The sequence below is a fragment of the Bacidia gigantensis genome (assembly GCF_019456465.1).
Source record: "Bacidia gigantensis strain McMullin 20006 chromosome Unknown scaffold_268, whole genome shotgun sequence".
NCBI lineage: Eukaryota > Fungi > Ascomycota > Lecanoromycetes > Lecanorales > Ramalinaceae > Bacidia > Bacidia gigantensis.
In genome coordinates this window covers 74,069-95,072 of record NW_025408614.1, presented here as the reverse complement: position 1 = coordinate 95,072, position 21,004 = coordinate 74,069, and the positions used below count along the sequence as shown (strand labels likewise).

At 50.3% G+C, this 21,004-nt stretch overlaps 3 protein-coding genes across 3 annotated transcripts; all 3 read left to right on the top strand.

The window, feature by feature from the left end:
• Positions 1 to 147: 147 nt before the first annotated feature.
• KY384_008855 (uncharacterized protein) lies at positions 148 to 4,932 on the top strand (the record flags this gene model as incomplete). Its single annotated transcript, XM_044817342.1, has 5 exons — positions 148 to 743; positions 815 to 1,189; positions 1,282 to 1,415; positions 1,478 to 2,339; positions 2,388 to 4,932. 5 exons carry the CDS (start codon positions 148 to 150, stop codon positions 4,930 to 4,932), a joined length of 4,512 nt encoding a protein of 1,503 aa, XP_044664495.1.
• Positions 4,933 to 10,589: 5,657 nt separating this feature from the next.
• KY384_008854 (uncharacterized protein) lies at positions 10,590 to 13,843 on the top strand (the record flags this gene model as incomplete). The annotated part of the gene is made up of 3 exons (XM_044817341.1): positions 10,590 to 12,658; positions 13,116 to 13,420; positions 13,506 to 13,843. The coding sequence occupies 3 exons, from the start codon at positions 10,590 to 10,592 to the stop codon at positions 13,841 to 13,843; spliced, it is 2,712 nt and encodes a 903-aa protein (XP_044664494.1).
• Positions 13,844 to 18,427: 4,584 nt separating this feature from the next.
• KY384_008853 (uncharacterized protein) lies at positions 18,428 to 19,755 on the top strand (the record flags this gene model as incomplete). The annotated part of the gene is made up of 2 exons (XM_044817340.1): positions 18,428 to 18,449; positions 19,373 to 19,755. The coding sequence occupies 2 exons, from the start codon at positions 18,428 to 18,430 to the stop codon at positions 19,753 to 19,755; spliced, it is 405 nt and encodes a 134-aa protein (XP_044664493.1).
• Between the last annotated feature and the right edge of the window lie 1,249 nt (positions 19,756 to 21,004).

Sequence of the window (21,004 nt, the reverse complement as noted above, 5' to 3'; positions counted from 1 at the left end):
CTTGGGCTGCAGACGCATGGAAGCTCATGACGATCATCACGACGATTATCGGCAGTCCAAGCACGATGTGATGCCGCTGCGAAATCACCACACACGACCGGTGAGCAAAGCAGCTTGAGAGATCATGAGCTCAGATGCTCCACCGCAATGACCACACTCGTTGTCGGCATCGAGTTGGGTGGCATTGGTGTCCTACTGCTGTTCAGCCTGTGCTACACCAGCTTACTGCTTAGAAGTCGGCGCCGGGAGCCTCTGTTGGAGGGCAACGAAGACGGAGATGTCACCAAGGCCTCGATCATCAGGTACAATGACTCTTCGTCAAGAAACACCCCCGCGAACGTCGCCGTGCTTGGCCTCATCGCCGCCATAGCGCGAAGCACACTGACTCTCATTCTCTCCCACCAACGAAGACTTGAAGACTGGACTCACGCAGCAGCTTGGTTGCTGCTCTTGGCACAATGTGTCGTCGCTCGCTTGTCACAGCAGCAATATATACTCGGCTTCTCGACGGCTGTATCATCGTTGCTTCTAATACTAGGCCGATCATGGTCTCATTTCTTCAATGAGCATGCGTTGCCTCATACCGACGTTGTCATCCCAATTCTCTTGCATATCTTTTCTACCATGGAGGTCCTAGCGGCCGCAGTCATCGCTATTGCCTCACTTTCTTCACCTCGATCTCCTGATGTATACTGCAAAGGTCGGTTGGTGGACAGACAAGATTACTGCTCGGCGCTCGCAAGGTGCGAAAGTCCCCACCTCCAAACATTAGACTGCCATCATGCCAGAAATCATTGCACTAACACGCCGACAGATACTCATTCAGTTGGGCGCTTTCCCTTCTCGCCTGGGGCAAAGCCGCATCGCTAATCTACTTCTCCGACCTCCCAGCCATGAGCCACAAATTCCGAGCCCAGAACCTCGAAGCTCGATTTCTGAATAGCTCAACTCACGGCCGACGATCCATCTTCTCTCTTCTTCTGAGATCCCATAAAGGTCTGTTCATCTGGCAGTGGTGTCTGACTATCGTCCAAAGCTTCACGGCTTATGGGCCGCAGTTCGCTATGTACAAGATCCTGACGCTGTTGGAGGCGCACGGTTCCAGGGATGCGCAGAATGAGCGCAAGCTGTGGGTTTGGGCTCTGGCTTTGGGGGCGGTACGAGTCTTTCAGACTTTTGTTGAGGCGAGGTAAGATGCACTCATCCCAGCTCCTAAAAACACGACGAATCCTGGTTAATCACCATCACTCGGAGAACTGATGAATTGATCGTATACTGTAGGTTGGCGTGGCTTTCTTTTGCGGAGCTGGCGATCTCGATACGGGCGCAGCTTTCTGCCGCTATTTTTGGCAAATGTATGCGCATGGACATTGTTAAAGACGGAAGTAATTCCAGGAAATCGGATGATGGTACAGGTACGTCAAGTTCTACTATAGAATAACAAAGACACATCCTGATCGGGTATTCCTATCTTCAGTCCAGGTTGCGGAGAAAGAAGAGGAAGCAAGACTTCTTTCATCCGACGACGATGAAAATGACATCCCACTGGAGAAACTCAGTCAGGATGGCAGCACCCAAGAAACAAAGATCGACGACGCCGCAGTCGGCAACCAGGATGCTGTCAACCTACTAAGTGTGGATGCTCAAAGGATTGCAGACTTCTCTTCTTTCAGCAATATCTTTCCAAGTGTCACCGTGACTTCCCTAATCGCAATCATAGTACTAGTCAGATTGATCGGTTTGATCAGTCTCGTAGCTGGATTGTCAGCCTCTTTGATCCTAGTGCCACTCAATACATGGTCTTCCAAAAGATATAATCAAGCCCAAATCGACCTCATGAAAGCTCGAGATGACAAAGCCAAGCTCCTGTCTGAAGCCATGCAAGGTATCCGGCAGATCAAATTCTCTGCGACAGAAGACGAATGGGAAGGTCGAATCATGGACATAAGAAGAGCCGAGCTGTCACAACAAAGAAAGATCTTCATGTGGGCGCTAGTCCTAAGATTTTGCTGGGTAGCTTCACCCATATTTCTTTCCGTTGCAGCTCTTTCGACTTACGCCTGGACAAATGGCTCGCTCTCTGCGTCGCTTGCTTTCACTTCGCTCGCGATCTTCGGCAATCTCGAATGGTGTCTCAGCGTCGTACCTCTATTTATCGCACAATTGCTGGATGCAAGGGTGAGCGGGATGAGGATCATGGGTTTGCTGAACAGCGACGAGAGATTGGACACGCGGCAGGAGTTGGATGACATCGAAATGACCAATGTAGCGGTCTCCTGGCCTGGGATTGATACTTTTCGCCTAAGTGTGGATGCAAAGTTTCCTCAAGGCGAGCTGAGGTAGGTGCTTGGATACTTGAGGATATCGTGAGAATTAATCGTCTCTAGTGTTATTCACGGCCGTAGCGGCTCTGGCAAAAGTCTACTTCTCGCGTCAATCATCGGTGAAGCCAAAGCTCATGGCGGCAAGATCACCATTCCAAGACCGTCTTTACCAAGAAGCTCCGAGTGGATGGTTCCTGGCATGGTAGCATTTGTATCACAGACACCATGGCTCGAGAATGCGACCTTGAAGAGCAACATACTCTTCGGTCTTCCATTTCATGAATCACGTTACACAGACGCCCTCCAAGCTTGTGCACTAGGTGGAGATCTGAAAATCCTGCCCGATGGTGATCTTACGGAAATTGGTGCTCGAGGTGTCAATCTTAGCGGCGGGCAGCGATGGCGAGTTTCACTGGCTCGAGCTTTCTACTCTAGAGCAAGCATTTTGATCATGGATGACATTTTCAGCGCTGTTGATGTGCATGTTGGATATCATATATACAACGAAGGCCTTATGGGACCAATATGTACAGGAAGGACTAGGATATTGGCTACACACCATGTCTCCTTGATACTGTCAGGAGCGTCATGCCTCGTTCACGTCCAAAATGGCATTGCTAATAGTGAAACGAGGGTGAAAGTACATGCCGAAACTTCTGCGCTAGACAATGAAAGCGCCCAGTCTCTTTCGTATCCTTCAAATCGACCAGACGAAGATGTCTATGAGGATATCACTGAAAAAGTGAAGTTGAATGAAAGCGGTGAAAAGCAAAGTCCAAAGAAGTTTGTCGAAGACGAAAGTCGAGAGCATGGCCACGTTCGATGGGCTACATACAGTACGTATCTACGCGCATCAGGTAGTTTCTGGCTATGGATCCCTGCACTGGCAGCAATTGCAGCTTCTCAACTCGCGCTGCTGGGAAGAGGGTGGTGGATGAAGAAATGGACCGCGGCTACTGCTTCTGACGTGGCAAGCGAACAAGCCTCACTCAAGCTGTTCTTGATGGCATACGTTGGAATCTCCCTTACAGCAGCTTTGCTTGAGATTCTAAAGTGTCTGCTTGTCTACCTCGGCGGACTTCGCGCATCAAAGACGTTGTTCAGTAATCTGATCTCCAAGGTTTTGAGAGCAAACACGCGATGGCTTGATACCGTTCCATTCGGCAGGATCATGAATCGATTTACTGCTGATTTCAACGCCGTTGACTCCAGAGTACCAGCAGAGAACCACGCTCTACTCTCTGCCGGCATGTCTCTCTTCTGCATCTTCATCGCAGGAATACTGCTATCGCCGTACATGGCCGCTCCCTATCTGGTCCTTCTAGCAGCAAGCCTTTACTATACGCTGCAATACATCGGCGCAGCAAGAGAAATCAGGCGCTTAGAAGCCACAGCCCGATCTCCGATACTGGACCTGTTCGGCAACGCCATGCCCGGTCTGGATACCTTACGGGCCTTCGGCAAGGTCCAAGATTACACTACTCGAATGTGCGATCACATAGACAGCTGGAGTCAATCAACGTGGGCTTTCTGGCTGGTGACTCAATGGATGAGCTTCCGCATGGGTTTGATCGGTGCACTCTTCACAACAGCTGTCGCCATAGCTATCGCGATGCTGAAACATGTCGACGCTTCCCTAGCAGGGTTCGTACTTCTTTTCGCACTGAACTACTCCAAAGCGATGGAAGACACGATCCGCAGATCTGCAGCTTTTCAATTCAACATGAACTCCATTGAACGCATAGTTGAGTTCACAGACCTGGAGAGCGAACCAAAGGAAGGTCAAGTACCCCCGGCCTCCTGGCCATCTGAAGGCCAGATCAATACCGCCAATCTATCCGTGAGCTACGCGCCGCATCTCCCACCAGTGTTACACAATCTTTCCATCACAATAGCTCCAGGCGAGCGAGTTGGGATCGTCGGCCGCACTGGAGCTGGCAAGTCCTCATTGACTCTCGCGCTGTTCCGATGTCTGCAAGTCATGAGTGGACGTATCACCATCGACGGCATAGACATCTCCCAATTAAGACTCAAGGACTTCAGACAGCGCATGACACTGATACCGCAAGACCCAGTACTCTTCTCAGGCACCATCCGCTCTGCGCTGGACCCGCTGAGCGAACACACCGACAAGGACCTTCTGAACGCTCTGCGAAAGATGCATCTATTCGAAAACCCTGATTTTTCTGTCAAGACTAAAACGGAGAAGAAAACAAACCCAGATCTTTTCGCCAACCTAGACCACCACATCCACGACCACGGCTCCAATCTCTCACAAGGCCAGAAACAATTGCTGTGTCTCGCTCGCGCCACCCTTTCACAATCTCGCAATAAGATTGTTGTGCTAGATGAAGCAACATCGGCAGTGGATACTGCTACTGATGCCATCATTCAACGGACTATGAGAGAATTGTTCCATGGGTGTACTGTGATTGTGATAGCGCATCGGCTGGAAACGGTCAGTGGGTTTGATCGAGTCATTGTCATGGAAGGAGGGAGAGTAGTGGAGGAAGGGCCACCAGCGCTTCTGATAAAGAGAACAGGCGGAGTGTTTGAGGGGATGGTGAGGCAGGGAAATCAACGAAGAAGCATTGAGGTGGGAGGATGACCCACAGTAACTGTATTCGGAATAAAAGCCCCCATAACTCTCCTCACGCTCCCCCCCCCGTCTATACCACGCATCACGACGTCTGCGTCCCATTCCCCCCCTCCCCTCCCTCTCCTCCAACCCCATTAAACTCCACCTTCCCCCTCGCCACCAAACTCCCCGCCAAATCCTTCAGTCTGTACTCAAACACCAAATTCGGCACCTCCCAATTCACAATCGTGAACGCCATCAATCTGAGAATATTCGCCAACGTCGCCACCGTCGCCACTCCACCCATTCCCCCCCCCCCCCCCCCCTCCCCCTCCCCCACTCATCGTCGGCACTATCTCCATATAAACCCCCTGCAACCCACACGACCACGTCTCCGTCCACGGCCGATCGGGCCCCAGAGACGCGCTCCCTGCTAATCCCTGAACGATGCAGGGGTAGAAATTCCATGCCGGGATCGTGGAGTGCCCGTATTGCTGCACGTAGTGGAGCACGGCGGTGGCGCCGAAGGCTTCGGACCAGTTTTCGGGGAGGAGGGGGCGGAAGGGGTCGTGTAGGGTGGTGCTGGTGGGAATTTAGTCAGGGGTGGGGAATGTGGGAATGGTTAAGGGGGAAGGGGAAGGGGGGAGGTGGCTAGGAGGGGGAAAGGGGGAGGGGGGAGCTCACGTCGTGTTCGTCATCTCGAAGCCGTGGATGCTGGTGAAGAAAGTGTGGGATAGTAATAGAAGGATTGGAAGGATGTGGAGATGCATGGTGCGAGGTACGGAATTGGGCAAGCGAGGAGTCAGTTGATGCACGCTCGAGGATTGATGGTGTCGAGTGATTTTGACGAATGATGCGTCGTGAGGTGCATCTTCATATGAGTGGTGGAGGGGAGAGGGGATGGTGGGGATGGTGGTGGATGAAGCCTAAGACATCATGCAAGAATTAAGCTTATGTCTGAGCCTGCGGCTGCAATTCTTATCTTGCTGAGACTGGCGCTTCGCGAGAGGGGGTGTAGCTATGTTTGGATTATGCGACGGGGGTTTGGTGGAGTGGTGGTCGCTTTGTCGAGTGTAGTAAGTACATACTTTGGATTGGGGGTAATGAGCATTCGGTGATTCGCACGTGATGGTATACCATCGTTGAATTTGGGGCGAAGTATTTCGTGTCATAGATTCGATCAATTGATTGGGATATCAGGGCATGCTGTACGCTTTGAGACATGATATATCTGATCAGCACGAACTGAGTCTGGCCCCTGGTCTTTAATATAAGCAATCAATCTGTATAGACGCTCTCTGATCGCTGGGATTGCACTCTAAAATGGTGTAATGGTCGTCGCCATTTCCTCAATTTAGAACACCACTCCGGGTCAATGGAAAACGGCTGACTTGGGATCATCTGCCAGATTTCCACAACAGGGTATGGTCTCAATTATTCAGCCTATGCAGCAGGACCGTTAGAAATCGCCAACCGATCATGACCTAATTCATTCAACACCCAAATGTAATTGCCATCGTCCCGTAGGCTGAATTTTCGCGATACGAACAGGTCCGTCGTATCAATATTCATCAAATCCAGGCATAATTTTTAGGGAAATATAATATCCATTCAGCACTTTGTTTGCTTCTCACGAGTGAAGTCATTCCACAACATAGACTTTGCAAGAACGTAACCATGCACGTAGAGTTTAGGGGACGCACATAATGTGACATACAGTGACATCACGCTCCATTCAGGGCCAGTCGCACGATTTCATCACCATCGTGTAGCAACCAGTACAATGGTGGCCTCGTACGGTCTTCTTCGGTCCAAGCACCAACGTCCAAGCAAAAGTGCACATAAAGACCCTCCTCCCTCATCCCCATCTCGTTCTTCCACATAATCCTAGCAACGCACCACATTTGTTCAGATCATCGCTACCATTTCAGCTGCAATTTATTCGCACGAGCTCTTTACAACAACTGATCAAAGATGCAATTCACCACCTTCGCCGTGACGCTTACGATCTTTCCCTTCATTGTCTTCTCGTCACCACTACTACAGCAAAGGTCTGCGACTGGCAAGATAGAGTGTAAGAGCAAGTGCGAGACAGTATTTAAAGAGTGTCAGGCGGATCCCTTCCATGATGAACAAATATGGTATGTTCTTGTTCAATTTCTTACGCTCAGTAAAACCCTCGTCTGTCAATAAGAAGCTCACTGTGATCGGCATTAGCCTAGATCTTCGGAAAGACTGCGAGAAAGCTTGTTAGGAAAGCGTTGGCTGCCCTTCGGTATGTCAACGTAGTCTGTGTTGGCTTGGTAGTAGCTCGATTGAGTATTTGGTTCGGGCTCGGTGTTCCATGTATGCATGATGAATGATTGAGGAAACAACTTTACGATCTGAATCTATAAGGCAGACTTGATAGAAGTAGCAGCTGAAAGCAAAGACTATCTAACGCATCAATTTTCGAGACTCACTTTGTTCATACGTGATAATATATTTTATGTCTAATAGAGAAATATGAAGAAAATTTCTCAAATTTCTTTCTCTTTGCTCAAGCGAACGAGGTTGACGAGATTGACGAGCAGAAAGTTGCGATGCGGGGAATCAGTCGTGCCACCTGGACGTTTCTTATACTTTGCAATCTTCCCCCCAACTTTAGCACAACCCCAAACCCTAAGCCACAGAAGAATCTATGGTCTTCATCATAATTGCCGCAGTCGCGGACCTCTTTACTGGTGCAAGTGATCCTAGCGTTAGGAGATCTCGTCATCCTCGAATAGTCAAGAACAATACCCACGGCCTGATATACATTATACTTCCTACGCACCCGTTCCTCGCGTACGTGCCACATGCACACGGATCATTGACCTGAATCGGAGTGGCGATTTAGCGAGCTCAGCTTACTGCAGCAAGGCGTTCTCACACGCGCGAACCATTCGTCTCGCTTATGCACGGCTCTTCATAATTCGTTATATCCGCCAATGAATTCTCACTGCATTGTCGCTTATTCATAGGCACGATCAGCCAGGGCTGAGGCTGACCACCATCCAACCTCTGGCGAACTGGATATTTTGAGGATTTGAGAAGCCGATTGGATTGAGGAAGCGGGTGGCTTCGAATGGCTTCAAAATAAGTGTAACCGTGTCAACGGCCTAATATTAGAAGCGAACATCTATGCATGACAAACCACCGCCAAGTCGAAGATATATAGGCCCAGATACCACGAAATATCAGCACAACAAAAGAAAGGAATCCTTGCAATACATACCTTTTCAGCCAAAAATCGACCCTCAAAAGCTCACCATCCTTAGATAATCAACAACCTCACGCCAAAATGTCCAACTACAACCCCTACGACGCCCCACCACCCAACTACGCTCCCCAACCCTCCCAACCCTCCCAACCCCAAACCACCAACACCCAAGATCTCCCACCCCAACAACAACAACCATACCGCTCCCCCTCCCCCTACCACCCTCAAGAACAACAACAACAACACCAGCAGCAACCCACCGACTACTCCCACTCCGACCCCCAACAACCCTACCCCACCCAAGACGGCCCCACCCCTCCCCAAAACGGCAGCGAAACCGACCGCGGTCTCGGCGGCGCCCTAACCGGCGGTCTCGCAGGCGCATTCACAGGCCACTCAGGCGGCCACGGCATCCTCGGCACCATCGGCGGCGCCCTCCTCGGCAGCTTCGCCGAGGACAAACTCAAGAAACATAAGGAACACAAACAACAACAACAACAGGAACATGGGGGTTCGTTTCAGGTTTCGGAGAGTGTGGGGAGTTATGGTGGGTATCAGGGGCAGGGAGGGCATCACGGGGGTGGGGGTCATGGGGGTGGATTTGGCGTGAGTGAGAGTGCGGGGTTTAATGCCCATGGAGGTGGAGGGGCGCAGGGCGCGGGGTATCAGGGCCAGGGTCAGGGTCAAGGGGGTCAGCATCATGGGCATGGGTTTGGGTTTAATGAGAGTTTTAGTGCTGGGTTTGGGAGGAAGGGGCAGTGATCGATCGCTCGCGCGTGGAGGTTGCTGAATGCGGATTTTAGAGTCGGAGAAGGGGGTCTGCGCTAGATGAAGAGCGTTCTTTTCTGTGATCTTATTGTAAGAGCGTTGATTTTGGTTGTGTTGAATGGCGTCCAGACTTTCACTGGTCGGATTGAGACATCATGATAGAACTTCTCTTCTGTAATGGGCTATCAGGACTTTCTCTGCTTCATGGACAGCTTTCTAGAAGACCTCGATGCTCGGATATCCTCTATTCGTACAGCTGTTGATATCGAGTCGTTGCACTCGTTCATTTCAGATTTGACCATGCGGTCTCGCCTCCTCACACCGGTCACCACATTAATCTTCAGGTGGCGCGATGACCATTCCCGAGAGATCTTCTGTGAGTTTGGAATTGTTCGTCGATATCGTGGTAGTGTAAAGGTCAATATGAAAGAGGAAATTCCCCTTTCTCCAAATATCGGATATAGTGCGGAGAAACCTTTTCCCGCCCCGCTGCTCTCCTGCCAAGAAATTTCAATCTCCACATCCGATGCCCGGTCTTTGGTCTTGGCACGCGCGAAAATACAATTGTTTTTGCTCCTCTGCATTCTCACTCCGCAAACACTGTATCAGACAGTATGCTACTCTTGACAGCGAAGCCAACGCGATATGAAGTCGCTCGCGCTGACATGTCTAAGGGGTTCAGAGCTCGATGTGCTATTGCTTGAGCGGCAGATCGTTGGAGATCGGCTGGTTGCCTATGGAGGGGATATGCCTTGTGAAGGGAGCTCCAAGCCACCATCATGCCATCTACCTGCAGCTAGTATCACCTTCGAGCTAGGACCAGGTCACATTGGCCAACATTCTCCCGATAGAGACTCTGGGTGCGCCACACCGCTGCCAGCTCAGCCTTACCAAGTCTAGCGACAGCGACTAGCCAACAAGTCGCGCCGCTTGGTAGGTCTAGAACGTTCTCAAATTCGTCTTCAGCTGTTCAAAGGTCACGCCACCGCACATTGACCACGACTATCCATTGCTGCAAATCTTGGAAAGGGCGCACTGAGAATCAGCTGCAGTGGTTCGACTGAGCGGTGGCTTGAGTACTACTTCCTCATTGAGAGAATATGCTCTTATCACGGGCGCTATCAACCTCGATGCCAGGCAAACACAGGCGGCTTGTTCAAGAAAGAATCTAGCCCATGCCATGTTCCAGCAACGGCGCCAAAAGAAGCGTCCCAGTCCTCCACTTCCGGAGTTAGCATCCAGGCTGCAGCTTTCTAGAACCATAGGCGATCACTCTCAGGATCTCTAAGCGCATATGCTGCGAGCTAAATCGCCAGCCACATGGACTCACACGCCTGAAATGGCATGACGAGACCATAGCGCATGTCCGGTGATCAGTGAAAGCCTTGAGTCTTGACTATCTCGAGGTTGATAGACATGGCTTGACTGGCTCAGGCTGAAGATTGGCACCGGCGAAACGCCTCTTGCATTCTCGTCACACGCAACTTTGCCCCATTCCAGTCTTTCAAGATAAGAAAAAGAAGATGCGCGAATTCTTTATTTAAGGAGCGAGTCGTCGTTCTTATGATACTGGCAGTAATACTGTGCCCTCTCCTACCAAAACTTTTTTTCTTCTTGGCGTCTCTTCCAATAGTTCGCTCGCCAATTGGCCAAAACATCTTCTCGTCGCGTGTAGATCATGTCTCTCAAGACTATTGAAATCCAGGGGAACTCCCTTGAGCCCACCGAGCAGGGGCCAGATCTGCCACTTACTCCTCGTGATGCCGAAGATGCACGGGGTACAAAACATATTCTGATACAGAGTAGAGGCCTTCTTAACACTGATCAGAAACTGGAGCTCCAGTCCCTTGGGGTTCACATCCAAACTTATGTCGCCGAATCCACATATCTTTGCGAATACAGCCCTGACGATCTCGCTGTTTTACGTGCGAAGAACTACATACTTTACGCGAATGTATACCTGGAGGATCTCAAGGCCAGTACTGTCCTCAAAGACGACGACGAATCCGCACCAGCGGGCGAAGGGACCCAGGCGGCATCCGATTCACTGCATGTGAACATCCTATTTCATCAAGGCGTCGACGCATCCTCTGACGCGATTAAGGCTAAAGTCGCAGAGATTGCCCATGTTGATGTGGCTGATCTGAACACCAGTGGTCAAAAAGCAGTATTGAAAGTCGAAAAGCGGTATCTCCAAGGTCTGGCAGCAATTGACGAGATACGCACGATTGAAAAAGTCCAGGAGAGAAAGCTCTTCAACAACGTCGCACGAGGAATTATCAAGGCCGAAGTGAATGTGAACAACACTTCATACCACGGTAGTGGCCAAACAGTCGCCGTGGCTGACACAGGCTTCGACAAAGGTAACAAAGTTGGGGACGTTCATCCCGCGTTTACCAATCGTGTGTCAAGACTATATCCTCTTGGGAAGTCAGATGCAGCTGACCCGGAATCCGTTGATGACGAAGGCAGACATGAAGGTGGTCATGGCACCCATGTCTGCGGTTCAGTCCTCGGTGACGGGGTGGCTCCACACTATGGTGGCAAAGTTCAAGGGACGGCCCCGCAAGCATCACTTGTCATGCAAGCATTGGCGGACGCGAACGGATCTTTAGGATACATCAGCTCGCTTCCTAGCTTAGGTAACCTCTTCACTACACCTTATGACAATGACAATGTACGAATCCATACAAACTCGTGGGGTATTCCATACTCTGGTCGGCAGATTGCATACAGCATCAACGATAAAGATAACCACGCAGCCATGGACATCGACCACTTCATATGGACCCATAAAGACATGACCATCTGCTTTGCCGCGGGCAATGACGGGAGAGACCCTGGCAAACATGGTGTAATCGATCTACGACAGCTCGGCTCCGAATCAGCGGCCAAAAACTGCATCACCGTCGGCGCCAGCGAGAGCCTCCGCCCAAACATTGCTTTGAAGTATTGGATGTTCGACCACCACGGGGGCAACGATTTCCCCTCCGACCCAATCAAGAACGATCTAGTCGCCAACGATCCCGAAGGCATGGCAGCATTCAGCAGCCGCGGCCCCACAGCAGAAGGACGCATCAAACCCGACGTCACCGCCCCCGGCACAACCATCCTCTCCACCCGGGCCCGCTCTCTTTCAAGCGCCATCGAGGCATCCGACGACCCTGACTGGACATTCATGAACGGCACAAGCATGGCCACGCCTCTCGTTGCAGGCTGTGTTGCCGTCCTTCGCGAAACGCTCGTGAAGAACGGAACACCGAATCCGCCAGCTGCATTACTCAAAGCCCTCCTCATCAACGGCGCAGTTGACATGAAGGGTCAGTATCAGACCAAAGACGTCGGTCCCTCTCCCAACCCCATCAGCGGCTGGGGCCGCGTCGACCTCGCCGGCTCCGTCATCCTCCCCGGCTCCGCGACCGCCGGTTTCGGCATAGGCGCCCCCCTCCGCGAGGGCGAAGCGCGTGGTTTCACTATCAAAGTCCCCTCGAAAATCCCCGGCGCTCCTGTCGGAGACCAGACTCCCCTGACGGCCAGAGCGTCGGGACTTAAGCTGAAAATCACCCTCGTGTGGACGGACCCTGTTGGGCCGCTTTTGCAGAATAATCTTAATCTCATTGTTAGGGTGGGGGGTGTTGAGGAGAGGCATGGCAATATGGGCACGGATGAGGGGTTTGATACCACCAATAATGTGGAGCAGGTTTCGTGGGATAATGTGCCGAGTGGTGATGTGGGTGTCACGGTCAGGTGCGCGAGTACGACCAGGTTGGATCAGCCGCAGGATTATGCTTATGCTTGGAAGCTTTTTTAGAGTGGATTGTGTTGTTGGGGAGGTAGTGGTGGGATGGAGGATGGAGATTGGTAGGCTTTGGAGTCTGGATTTCGTAGTATGAATACGAGATACAGGAAGTACTCCGCCGTGAGAAGATTACGAGATTTGATGTTGTCATCTGTGTCTGACTTTTGCAACTCAATTTCTAGCGCTAATCTGGTTTTGCAAAGACGATGAGTTTGACCTACCTTTCGCAATTGCTTGGATCGAAAAGCTAGTTATCTGACAGCATTGAAAAACTGTACTTTTCAATGAAACAAGGACACAATCAAGATCTCTATGCCAAAAGTCGTGCGTTGACTCAAACGAGAAAAACTTGTAAAGATTTATGTCACGCGACTTGTCCATCATACCTGACTTCTCAACCATCAGTAAGACCGACAATGATCCTAATTGTCCAAAATCTTTTACTCCGCAGCGAACCAATTTGCCTATCTACCCAACAACACTAAGCAACAAAGCCAAGCCACCTCCAAGCGCCACCATCGTCAGACCAGGCTCCACCGTCAACCCCACCCCAGTGAATGGTGTGATTGATGGGTTGATCGCCCCAGTAGGCACAGCCGGAGTCCCATTACCAATCAACCCAGTCCCTGACGCAGAGGCAGTATTCGCACGACAAGCGCTCAAATTCTTCGGCAGCTGCCCCCGACAGGCAGACAAAGGTTGTTGGAGAGGTAAGATATCACTACCACACCATGACATCAGCGAAATCCTCAAAGACATGACGCCAGAGCAGCCCCCACCTCCTCCCCGAGAAAGAAAAAGAAACAAGCACTTACAACTCAGCTCCTCACTTGAACAAGAAGAGAATTCGCACGGCGCAAGACTATCCACAAACAGCACACAATGGCAAACGCATTCGCGATCGTCCTGGCCGAGACATCCACTCGCCGTCAAAGCGGCTGGTAAGCATGATTGCTTTTTCCCTCATCAGCTCAATTACGGCAGCACTCCAGGAGAAAGCACGTACAGTGCAAGCGGGAAAAACACTAATATCGCCCACATCCTTCCCCACAACCTGCGGGCCTAGCGCAATCGACGTCGCGGACGCGATCGCGGCCGATGCTAAGGAGCTGAGAGATGCGTTGGCGGCGTAGACGGGGCTGCAGAGGTCTTGGGAGAGTTGTTGGGATTCTGTTACGATATCAATATTTGGTATGCGGTGGAACGAGGGAAGAGGGGAAGGGAAGGGGAAAGGGAGGGGAAGGGGAAGGGAAGGGAAGGGAAAGGGAAGGGAAGGGAAAGGGACTCACTGAGAAAGTCAACATCATCACACGTCTGCGCTTCACACGGCGATACGATGCCGCGGTTGACAGGCCCACAATCACATGTCAAATCGGGGGTTGCGGGAGGCACGGGGCAGTGCGCGACTGGGGCGTAGGTGTTGCCGCATTCTTGCTGGATGGCGGTCGTTAGAGTCGTGAGATGTGGGACTGGTATTTGAATGGGAACAGAGGAAAGGGGGCAAGGGGGCAAGGGGGCGGGGAGGGGGGGAGGGAAGGGGAGGGACATACAGCGCACTGCGGATAATTTGATAAATTCGTGCCCAGACCGCCGTCTGGGTTTGGTGCGTTGGTCGGCAAGGCTGGGTATGTGCCCGTGATCTGGGCTGCTGCGAGGCTGAGGATGTTGCTGATGTAGAAGAGGTGCTGCGTGTGAGAGGGAGACATGGTGAGGACAATAGATAGGAGGAATGAGGTCTGAGATGGCGGCCCTTTATGACTCCATGACGGTTGCTGAATTAGGCGTAGGATGATGTCGTCGTAGAAGATTGAGTTTGCGAGCTGAAGGTCGAAGGTTTGCGAGCTAAGCGATGCCAGTCGTGGTGCGTGTATTTCTCTCGCGGAATTGTATGGACCAGTGAGATTGTTGCGGCTATGAGGAGGATGGTATGGCCTAGTGCAGGGGTGACGGGTTGTGGCCGATCTATCCCGGATCGAAGGTCGACGAGAAGCTGCGAGGAATTTGGCTTCAGAAGTTGAGCATATCTTTTGAGCACTTGCTTCGTGGTCTGGAAAAGTTTTGCTTGTCGTTATTTTCAATTGCAAATATGACAGGATTCCAGATTTCATTCCCAAAGCAGCGGTATATGCTGCGCCGAACAGTACGCACAATATTATTAAGTCAAGGCTACTTCTTCCAAAGCAGCAGGCTGATGTTAAACCATACCCCGCTGAGCTTGAGACGTGTCGATAGAATAGCTCCTCGCCTACTCGGCAAATGTGTGCGTTGCGGCGCGGAGGGAGTAGGGTGTCACTAACCGCCTATTGTGAAGCTCGTGTGATTTCGCTCAAGGCTATGTGGTGGAGATACAGGTGCACCTGAGGAAGGGGTAAGGACGTGCACAGCCGCAGCAGAACATACACCGGGAATCCGTAATTCGCGCAATTGACGGCCCTGGCTGATGTGGTTAGAGAAATTGAATTGTCTAGGGGCAGGGAGGCTATTATCCCTAATCGATTTCAAAACCAAACGAATACAACTTCATTAGCAATTCATGATAGCCAGCAAACTATGATATGAGATGTTTATTTCCCTTCACCTTTGGACACAAGCTCAATCATCTCATACACATGATAGCCCAGTCCAGCGCCAGGAACCACGCCCCTCACGTCCTGGAACCTCGGGTCCCCCCTCGCGCAGGATAGGCAAGTGAGCAGCGTTGCACTCCGACGCGCCTTCGACATTCCAATCCTGGAATAGGGCGCGGATGCAGGCGTAGCTGTAGTCGTAGATTACGTTAGCGCTGCGGGGTTTTGTGTAGATAGCACGGTCGACAGAGTCGAGGACCTTGTCGTAGGCGAGGTCTTCAAAAGACTATACGTCAATACCTCAAGCTATAATGCCTAGACTCGCTCTGCCCCTGGCATGGCCCAGGAAATGATGATTGCTTTGTATCGAGGTCAAAGAGGTTGTGTAATTGACAAGATTTTTGTGAACAGTCATTCGCGTCGAAGGTCGGAAAATGAATGCAAATGCGGTTCAGGAGAAAACTAAATGTCTATCTGAGGTTACTGACGTTCCCGTTCCTGCGGTACATGAACTCGAGCTTCACGAACGCCTAGGCGCATTTATCGGACTATCAATCCTGGAAACAATAGTTGAGAATAGAGGACGACGAGACAAGACCGCGGCGATCGCCTCAGATCTGTAGCTCTACGGTCTTAATCTTCATTTTTCCCATTGAAGTCGTCGCTAACCTGAGAACTCGAATAGCAACAAGGAAGTCACAAGAACACGTAACGGCAAAAGATCGAAACCGCTAGCAAGAAGGTCGTCTGTCCCCGAGCACTGGAAGTAGGATCCTGCCACTGAAGTTTGGAAGCCGAGTGATCGAGGATAGAAAAATGAAAGTAAGAGGCCATGGGACGGGGCTGATCTGCCGGAGCGTACATTGTGGGTCATCTTCTCGGTGAACTCCTCGAATTAGCTGAAGAGAGGGCTTGCATGGATTACTATGGGTCAGTCTTGATCAGCATTACCTCACATAGCCTGACATCCATCCCAGTTTTTCATGGAGAAGCACTGTAGGTGAAAGATATTTCCTTATGTCAGCTTGGATTTGTGTCGAGAATCTGCTTGATGCTTCCGCACATTCTGCGAGATTTGCGTGCGCAGAATCTCTCGCTGGCAGATTTCCTCGTCGTTCCATAAAGGCCTCAAATGGATTTCTAACCCCTCGATCGAGATTATAACTAGTCGGCGAATCAGATAAAAGAAGCCAGAGGTATAGCTGGTTCTCACCTGTGGCAATTGCTGACCGCGACCGCGAGACGCAAGATTGTCATGATTCCAATCGAAAATCTTTGAGCGCATGATGTTCTAGAGTGCTCTGCATAGATACGACTTCAATCTCATCTGTGGTAAGTGTGGACTTCTCTCTACCGATTGTTCCAAATGACGAAATTAGGCGTCCTCTATTGTTCTGTCGGGGACGACTGTCATTCCATCGCCCCTGTCGATAGTCTTTTCCTTACCAAAAGAAGCCCACTGGCAGACTTCCAACCTACAGTCCAAAACCATTGCGCGACCGCAACGCCAATGTGAGGGCATCAGGCTTTAGTAAACTGATATGAGGGATTACACCTTCGATGAAATTTGACTTAGCATTCTGCCAATAGTCCAGGAGTGCTCTCTAAACGATACCGACACTTTATTGTGGCTATCGGCAAACTCCGGTTCCTCCATAACATTGTTCCGTGTTCGTTGTCACTCCTTATTCGCTGCGAAGGTATCGGCTGTCAAACCAATTCAAGAATATGCTCCATTGATCAGGGTGGCAAGAGGCTCGCTTGATAATGATCTATTGGCACAGGAGCTCGAGATCGAATGATCCTAGGCTTTGGCGTCGGCTCTGCTTTTCCAGGTCTCATTGTACGACCTTTCGTTGTACCCAGGAGTCTCCTACACGCGGACACGGAGATTCTCCGTCTTCGCTCGCAACAAGGCTTGCAGCTAGATAGTGCTACATGGAAGAAGGCGGCATAAATCTATACTCCTTGAGCCTTGACACTAAGAATCTGATTCGTACGTAAGTCGGGACTTCCTTTTCCTTCAAGCAAGGTGTCGTGCGTAACACCTTCGTACAAGTATCGCAATGTTAATGTGTATTCATTGGCCTTCACACATGCATTATAGCGAGCCGTCCTGAAAGGTAGCAGGATATGTGGTGGTGAAGAGCGTGGATTTGCCAGTTGAAGATGGTTGTGCGACCCCTAAGCCAATCAAAGCCAGGAACGACGCTTTCCCCAATCGCGAAATTTACGCTGCATGGGATCTTGTAAACGAGAAAATAATGTCCAATGAACTGGAATTCTTCGGCTGACGAGGATGAATGCATTGACATGACATGAAGATGCGAGGGGCTTCGTCCAAGCAGGCTTATCGGCTTTGCCGCATACAGGTTTATTTTCCTCTGTAAAACGGGTTCGAGGGATGGCCCAACAAGATGTCAAGACGTGAAGAGACTTCAATCACCGCTGAAGTAAGCATCGCAGTCCCTATAGGCGATGAGACTGCGGATGTTCGAACAGCCCGAATCACTGGAAAGTCCGGCCTCGGCTGAGGCTGTACACATTACAAGCATTGGACATGCCTAGCAGCCTATGAGACAAACATCCTGCTCTCTCGGATATCTGGATTTGAAGCCGACTCGCTCGCTTAGGTCACTTCAGCCTGCATGCATATTTGATCTCTCCCCTATTCCCTCGTATCTTCTGCCTCATGCAGTCCTGATGAGCCACGCTCGAGTTTTAAGGTGTTCAAGGCTGACTGGGAAGGTGTTGAGCGATAGAATTACACAGCGATTTCGGTCTAGGTCTTTATTTGAAATCAGTTTGCAGTGTCCAAAATCGGAGTCACGACTGATATGAAGGCGCTCTTGCCTTCAAGAAGGAGATACAAGGCCACATCTGCCACTCCCTTTCTTATCTCGATATGGCTTCTACATTATCCGAAGAGAGCCTCGACGCGTTGAGCGGTAGCCTGCTGGCCTTATCTGTGATCACCATTGCACTTCGGTTCCTTGCGCGTCGCTCCCAGATAGCGCCACTCAAAGTCGATGACTGGATTATGGTGCCATGTTTGGTGAATACCAAGCCATATTCACGCGTCGACAATCAGTATGACGCTTGGTATGTGGATACATATATTGACACGCCAACCAGGTCACTTTGGCAGGCATGGCTGCTTGTATTTTCTATGGTGAGTTCAATGGTTTTGGTGCGCTTTCTAGCATTGCTGCTCTAGTTTTGAAGCTGATGACATTCTCTCAACTTAGGAGTACATCACAAGGTTCTTGGATACGCGACACCAAGAAATTCTGCAGAGCTGGCCAAATCCAACGCAATGTTCGCTAAGGTGAGAACAAGACACCGATTCAATACATTGCTGTACTCGAAGTAATGACGCAATAGCTTTACATTACGTTTGACCTATTTGCCATTGCCGGACACGGCTTCACCAAGCTCAGTGCTCTCTTCTTTCATCGGCGCATCTTCTGCGTGCCCGGCAATACGACCATCAATATCGTCACAAAAACCAGTATCGGCATCACCGCCTTGTGGACTATTGGTTTTACCCTTCAAATTCTACTACAATGTGGGACCCACCTTTCTGCCCTCTGGCATCTCGGAGAATCTGCCAAATATTGCCCCAAAAGTGCATTCCCGTCTTTACTTGGGTGGACGATATCAGATATACTACTTGAAGTGTGGGTGATAGGTCTACCAATTCCAGAAGTGAGAATCCCTGAATATAGGACGATGCAAACCTGCAGTATGCTAAGATACACAGATCTGGAAGCTCATGACGTCGCTTAAGCGACGACTCGGAACTATAAGTGTCTTTATGCTGGCTCTAACGTATGCAGCCATGAATCTCTTCTTCGAAAATTTGCAATTTGCTCACAAGCAGCTAGGGGATTGGGAGCTTCTATTATTAGGCTTATCATCTTTGTCCAGGCTCAGGCCGAGGAATGTAAGTTCGATTGAACAACGCAGTCGTACTTCAAGATAGTCACTGATTCCCACCGCGTTATAGCTAGCCAAGATCCAAGATATGACGCTCGCTGTACGTACCCCATGGCCTTCCTTCTGCCATCCAGCATTGCTAACAACACAACATAGTGGTCACAACCAAAACCTTCTACTATTGCTTTCTCGAAGCAGGGTTTAGTCTGATCGCTGCAAATCTCCCTACCATTCGATTCAAATCTAAAAATGGCTACAAACCTGAGTCCTTACTCCACAGTACCCGTAGCATCTTATGGCTACGATCAGAGAAGTCAACCAACTCGCAGCCCAAAAATGTGAAAGTAGCGACAGCCGTGTTGGATAATGACCAGAACATGAACGGTAACATTACGATCGCCCACACCAATGCAATCCGGCGTTCAAAATTTCATGACTTGACTCCACCCCAGCCAGGGAGACTACACATATGGGAGGAAATGATGCAATCAAGACCGATGTCGACCAGACAACCTATAGAAAACAATGCCCCCTTGTGAGATCAAATGAAGCAGCACGATAATTTTAAAACCTTTGTGCAATAGCAGGCGAGCATTAGTCCATCACGCCAAGTACGACGTTTTGAGATATCATTCCTCTCTTGAGCCCGCTACAATGTCCGAGTTGCTGAAAGGTCAAATGAACTTCGCTTGTTGCCCTCCGCTAGGGGTAGCTGATCTGTACCCATCGCTTCAAGATATAAGCTGTCGATTGTAAAAACTCGCTGAGGTAAAATAGCCGGGAGAAGAGGGGCCAGAGTCCCCCATAATCAAAGAGCGCATTTTTCATTTTGGCTGAAGAATTGGGGATATCTAGGCGCGTTTTGATAGATGTACTGCTTGTGAACAGACGAAGTAAGGATTGAGAAAGATTAGGTCCCGTAGATCCTGAACCTCCACGAATCGCTTTCAAAACAAGCTCAATCATCAGCCTTGACTCGGTCTACCGATCTCAATTGAACGCATAGGACTGATCTCAACCAAAGAAATACATCAAGCCTTGACCGCCAACGACACAACCCATTTCGTACGCTGCCAAATGACTCCGTTCAACAGATCCTCGTTGCCAGATTTCGTATTGCGTGTTTCTTGCGGAGCGACTTGAGGCTCAGACGAGGAGTAACTGGTGCCATCATTCTGAGATGGAGATGATTCGGCTCCTAGGCTTGTCCCGAGCAATACAGCACCGCCGTCACCAGTATCTCCTAGAGATCTGTTCTCCACGGGAGGAGCGTTTGTAGGCGGCTCTGGATCAGGAGTCGACTTGGTACCTGGAATTTGGAAGGAGAAGATCGGGCGGAACGCTGCAACAACGAATCCAGTGCACCATAACATCGTCGTACCGTCGTCGGTACTCTCTGATTCATACGCCGGCCGACATCAGCAGACATCCTGGGTGATTCTGATTTTGAATGAGATTGAGCGAACTCTGAGGCTATGGATAACGCTGTTGAAGGGATCAGGTATCACAACTGTCAGGGTATCAGAGCATTACCGAAGCAGTCAAGAACAGACTTTTTGACGGATCGTGCAAACGGGCAGAACATAGTCGGATCATAGGTTTTAGCATACATTGACTACTCTAGTAGATGTGAGATCTTACAGTCATCCACATTGCCTGACCGGCGCTCGGTGTTAGCGGAGCTAACGGATTAGTTGAACGGTTTTTTTTCTTTAGAATAGTTCCTTCTTCCTCAGCATACCTAGTAAATACAAACCTTTAACTCTCGTCACAGTGGACGATGATGGC